Source organism: Suncus etruscus, chromosome 19, assembly GCF_024139225.1.
Source record: "Suncus etruscus isolate mSunEtr1 chromosome 19, mSunEtr1.pri.cur, whole genome shotgun sequence".
NCBI classification, from domain to species: domain Eukaryota; kingdom Metazoa; phylum Chordata; class Mammalia; order Eulipotyphla; family Soricidae; genus Suncus; species Suncus etruscus.
In genome coordinates, this window is record NC_064866.1 from 13,219,177 (window position 1) to 13,225,176 (window position 6,000).

At 34.0% G+C, this 6,000-nt stretch overlaps 1 protein-coding gene across 1 annotated transcript in view; it reads left to right on the plus strand.

Moving 5' to 3' along the window:
* ABCD3 (ATP binding cassette subfamily D member 3) overlaps positions 1-5,748 on the plus strand; it is a 544,096-nt gene extending 538,348 nt beyond the window's left edge. Inside the window, exons 23-24 of the mRNA XM_049765701.1 lie at positions 4,165-4,221; positions 5,584-5,748. Coding sequence (XP_049621658.1) covers positions 4,165-4,221; positions 5,584-5,661 — 135 coding nt within the window. The 3' untranslated portion in view covers positions 5,662-5,748. The remainder of the gene's footprint in view (positions 1-4,164; positions 4,222-5,583) is intronic.
* The last annotated feature ends 252 nt before the right edge of the window (positions 5,749-6,000 follow it).

A 6,000-nucleotide genomic window follows, 5' to 3' on the forward strand; every position in this document is an offset into this window, starting at 1 on the left:
TCTACGAGTCAGGCATTGTATTTCTCTTTCTATCATTGTCATGGTAGTTGTTACCGTAGTTGTTTCTCTAAATCATATCATGGACTGATCCTTAAGGCCCTCATCTTAATTGTCTCTGGGCATTATTACTATACTGTTTTTCATTTTTCTTAAATTCCAAAGATGAGTGAGACTATTCTGTGTTTATCTCTCTACCTCTGACTTATTTCATTCAACATAATAATCTCCATATCCACCCATGCATGTATTGACAAATTTTTTAACTTCATTTTCCTAACAGCTGTGTAGTATTCCATTGTGTAGATGTACCATAGTTTCTTTAGCCACTCATCTGTTGTCGGGCATCTAAATTGTTTCCAGATGTTAGCTATTGTAAATAGCACTGTTATGAACATAGGAGTGTAGAGGGCATTATTGTATTGTGTTTTTGTGTTCCTAGGGTATATCCATAATAGTAGTATTGCTGGATCATAATGGAGCTCAATGTTAGGGTTTTTTTTGTTGTTTGTTTTTGTTTTTGGGGGCCACACCTTGTGACGCTCTGATGCTCTGGGTTTACTCCTGGCTATGCTCTCAGAAATTGCTCCTTAGTTGGGGGACCATATGGGACACTGGGGGATCGAACCGACACTGGGGGATCGAACCGAGGTCTGTCCTAGGCTAGCGCGGGCAAGGCCTTACCCCTGTGCCACCACTCTGGCCCCTCAATGTCCAGTTTTTTAAGGAATATTCTTTTTTATTATTATTAAGTAATTTTTATTTTGACCAAAGTGGATTACAAATCTTTCACAGTAATATTTTAGATACATAGTGACATTGAATCAGGGACATTCCCACCACCAGTTTTGTCCTCCCTCCACCCCTGTTCCCAGCCTGCATTGCATATTGCCCCTCCTTTGCCTCCTGGGCTGCTAGTACAAGTGGTCCCTTCTGTGTCTAGCTTGTTGTAGATTGAGTTTCGATTCTGTTATCGTTGGCTTTGGGTTTGGTGTGTAAGTATGATCATTTTTTATTTCTGCTCAATGTTCATACAACTGTCTGGTCTTGGTATCCTCCATTAATTTCCCCCTCAATATGTGAGGCAGAAGAAGATGGTTCAAGTTATGTGGTTCTGTGTGGAGGGAAGAAAAAAGAAAGAGAAAAAAAGAGGGGGGCTAAAAATCAAACAAGAAAGAAATGGAGTCCTTCTAGAGGCTATTAAAATCAGTTTAAGAGAAGAATGGGAAAAAGGAAGAAAAACATAAAAACCATACAAAAAAAGTCAAACATAAGAACCCAAAACAACGTTGGACAACGACCAAACAATAACCACGGTCCTGAAATAAAAACAAAACGAAGCACACAATAAAAGAAAAAAAAACATTAATAAAAAAATTAACTTTTTTTTTTTTTGCATAGTCACAGTAAATATTGGGGAGATATTCTTAATTTTTTCAAAAAGGCTGGACTAGATGGCATTCCCACCAGCAGTGACTGAGAGTCCTTTTCTCCCCACATCCACACAGCAGTGGTTATTCTTGTTCTTTGTGATATGTGTCAGTCTCTGGCATGAGATGATATCTCATTGTTGTTTTATTTGCATCTCTGTGACCAATGTGAATTACAAGTCTCTTACAGTTATATTTAAGGTACATAGTAACAGAATTAGAGCCATTCCCACCACCAGTGTTGTCCTCCCTCCACCCTTGTTCCCAGCATGCATTCCATACCTCCCTCCTTTGTCCTCAGGACTGCTTGTGTAGTAACAGGACCCCTTTGTATAAAGCTTGTTGTAGATTGGCTATCTTGATTCTGTTGTCATTGACTTTGGGTTTGGCATTGTGGAGCTTTTTTATGTGCCTTTTGGCCATCTGTATTTCTTCTTTGAGGAAATGTCTGTTCATTTCTTCTCCCATTTTTTTGATGGGGTTAGATTTTTTTTTTCTTGGTAAATTCTGTCGGTACTTTGTATATCTTAACTAATAGCCCCTTATCTGATGGGTGTTGGTTGAGTGGTTTCTCCTATTCCTTGGGTGACCTTTTTACCCTAGTCAGCTGTTTCCTTTCAAGTGCAAAAGCTTCTCAGTTTGATGTAATCCTATTTGTTGATCTCTGCTTCCACTTATTTGGACAGTGAAGTTTCCTCCTTGAAAATACCTGTCGTCTTAATGTCATGTAGTGTTTTGCCTATATTTTCTTCTATATACCTTATAATTTCAGGTCTTATATTAAGGTCTTTACTCTATTTTGATTTGACCTTTGTGCATGGTGTTAGAGGTCTGAGTTCAGTTTTTTGCATGTGGTTGTCCCACAAATCAACCACCAGTTGAAGAGGCTTTCCTTTTTCCATTTTGTGTTTCTTGCCCCTTTATCAAAGATTAATTGATTGATTGTATGTCTGGGAAAGTTCTCTGATTATTCATGTCTATTCCATTAATCTGAGGGTTTGTCTTTATTCCAGTACCATGCTGTTTTAATGATTTTTATTATCTTACTTATTTAAATTGCAGTACAATTTAAAGTTGGGGAAAATGATGCCTTTCATCTTTTTTTATCCTAAGGGTTGCTTTTGCGATTCTTGGATGAATTTCCTGAGTGTTTGATCCACTTCTTTGAAGAGTGTCATGGGTATCCTTAGAGGGATTGCATTAAATATATATATATATATAGCTTTGGGAAGTATTGCCATTAATGTTAATCCTCTCAGTCATGAACAGGATATATATCTCCATTTCCTTATATCCTCTTTTATTTCTTGAAGCAATATTTTATAGTTTTCTTTGTATAGGTCCTTCACTTCTTTAGTTGACTCCAAGGTATTTGAATTTCTGTGCTGCTATTAATAGTGAATGAGATTGGTTTTATAATGTCTATTTCTTCTCTGTTTTTATTTTTGTATAAGGAAACCATTGTTTTTTTTGCATGTTAATTTTGTAGTCTGCCCCTTTGCTACATGACCTAGGAACTGTTTGTTAGTGTCTTTAGGTTTTTCTAACTATAGTATCATATCTGCAAACAGTGAGAGCTTGCCTTCTCCCTTTCCTATCCAGATACCCTTGATATCTTTATTTGCCTAATTGCTATGACAAGTACTTCCATTACTATGTTGAATAGGAGTGGTGAGAGTGGGCAGGTTTGCCTTTTGCCAGATCTTAGGGGAAAGAAATACATAGTTTTTCTTCATTGAGTATGATATTTTCATGGGCTTGACTATATTGAGAAAAATTCTCTCCGTCTTACAACCTAAAATTCAGAATGCTTTTAAACCAATAGATTTTTCATTGTTTTCTTAGCTAACAAAAGTTATTTAAGCACTTTTTATTTATCTCAATGCCCATCTGTGTTGCTGTAGAAACATTCATGTTTTAATTAGAGGGATTCAAACTTTTTTGAATTCTTTTTCATGCCCCCAGGAGAGAGCTCAAAGGACTGGATTACATGTCTGATAATCTATGTGGATTTTAGACATATAATCTATTATATATGCTGAGAGCTAGGGTTCAATCTTCAACTCTACATGTTTAGCTGAGCACTGTTGCTATAGCTCTGTTGTGCCCTGATGGCCTTCCAGCACTGTTTGGAGGCCACAATAACTAACTAGCTAACTAAATTATATATATATATATATATATATATATATATATATAAAATAAATTATATATATATAAAATAAATTATATATATAATAAATAAAATATATATATAAAATAAATTAATAAAATTTTAGAATGAGTACTCTTCCAAAATCTAGATTTCTAAGTGCTTTCATAAAATTCGAATTTTCCCAAAAGTTTCTGATAAAGAATTGTGACCTTGTATTTGAAAAATGATACTGTAGGCAGTGTTATATACCTTGCACTTTTTTCTCCTTTTGCTTTTTATCTCCCCTAAATACCTTTTTGTTTCTTTTTTCCACAATAAAATAAAATACATGCTCGGATACAACACTCAATGTCAGTATAATTTTAATTTTTTTCTTTGAGATTTATATACCTATTTTATTATGTGATTGATGTTCTTCCATGCTTTGCTGTACCTTGAACATTTGGCACCAGTTTTAATTTTTTATCATTGCCATTGAGTTTCAAATATAGCCACAGAATGACATCATCTTAACAGTTTAAATTATACAGTCTTAATTTGTGACCATTGTGTTATTAACCTAGCTCATTTTCTTTGTATTAGGTTGGCATTACCCTCTTCACTGTGTCACATAGAAAGTCTCTTTGGAAACACCATGAGGTTTGTGTTCTTAACTTTGAATGGGAAGTGAAAGTTTTTATTTAAATGTCAATTTAATTTTGGTTAATATATTAATTAATTTTGGTGTATATTCTGTTATTAAAAGGCCTTTAGAAAAAAGCAGTCTGGTTTAACTTTCTTTATAACATAAAATAGATTTGTTTTGGGTTACTTTTTATAGCTACAATTTATATAAGTAATCTATAATTATCGATGAGAACTATTGGAAAACCACATAGTAGTCAGTTTTATAAATGAGCGTTATAAACTGACATTTGCATAATCATGTGAGTATGATAAATTTAACTTTTTCTTACCATTCATATTGATTGAAGGGAAAGAATCTTAGAAAGGATTAAATGACAAAAAGTTTAGAATTGGGACCAGAGCAATAGTACAGCAGGTAGGTCATTTGCCTCCTGTGTTGCTGCTGTCCTGAGTTTGATCCCAGAATCCCTTATGGTTCCCAACAATGCCAGGAGTAATTTCTGAGTGCAGAGCCAGGAGTAACCCCTGAGTACTTTCAGGTATGGCTCCAAAACCAACCAACCAACCAACCAACCAACCAACCAACCTACCAACCAACCAACCAAAAAAAGTTTAGGTACTATCAGTTAGAGATTAGAACCATAAAGAGGAAATTGAATAATGTCAAGTATGTTTATCATGAAAAGTAAGAGGATAGTATTCATTAGGTATAATTCAGAGAGATTAGAAGAAGGGTTACTTCAGTATAGAAACCTTATTTATTCTAGCTCCTTTACTCGGGGCTTATTTCTGGATGGAAGTTGGTTTCAACTCTTAATTTTAAATGCTTTAAACCTTTAATCCAATTTAATTCATTTATTTTTCTTCCCTCTTTTATTCTCTTCCTAAGTGGTATTGAAATAACAGGGTCTGCAAAAATTTGGAATAATGATATGAGTTTCTTGTTCCATAAAATACATATGTTGCTGTACACACCAAAAAGCAATTACTTTGGCCAAGCATTACACTGTTAAGATTGATCAAGAATACTGTCTTTACGCAGAAGCACCCAAACTTTGGTTTAGGTGATACATTCCTCACTAACATCACTTTTTTTCAATATTCTTAGTTATATTGTTAGGAAGAAAAGAATTTTGGTTTATAGCCAATGAAATTATATTCTTCAGTGACATAGTTTTGTTATATACTGGTTTGCTTAAAGGAGCAGTTTCTGGGAGTGTATAAATGGCGTTGAGAAATGAATATTTAATATATACATTTTTAAATATTTCAGTGATCTAAGATAAATATTTCTAGTTGTTTTCTTACAAATGCTTCTATATACCTAGAGAAATAAATTGTTTTACTAGTTTTTTTCCCTCTTTCTTTCTGTAGTATTACCTGCATATGGATGGTAGAGGCAACTACGAATTCAAACAGATAACAGAAGACACAGTTGAGTTTGGCTCTTAGAATCCAAAACAATCGTATCTGCTTCAATGAAATAATATACTTATAAATTATAGCGTTCATTGTAAAATGAAGTTGAACTTTTTTTTTAAACAAAGCAACAGATTAACCAGACATGAAATAATCGGGAACAGCTGTTAAAACATTTAATATTATATTGGATGTTGCTAAATGTGTATATGTTGACTTAATTATTAATATGTACTAAGAATGTCCTTATTCTTGTGGTTAAAAACCTGCCTAAATTAAATTGGGCTTAAATCAGTGTAATCTGATTCATCCTGGGATGTAAACCATTTGAAGTCAGCTAATTTGACTTTTATGGCTCTTATCTTTTCCTTC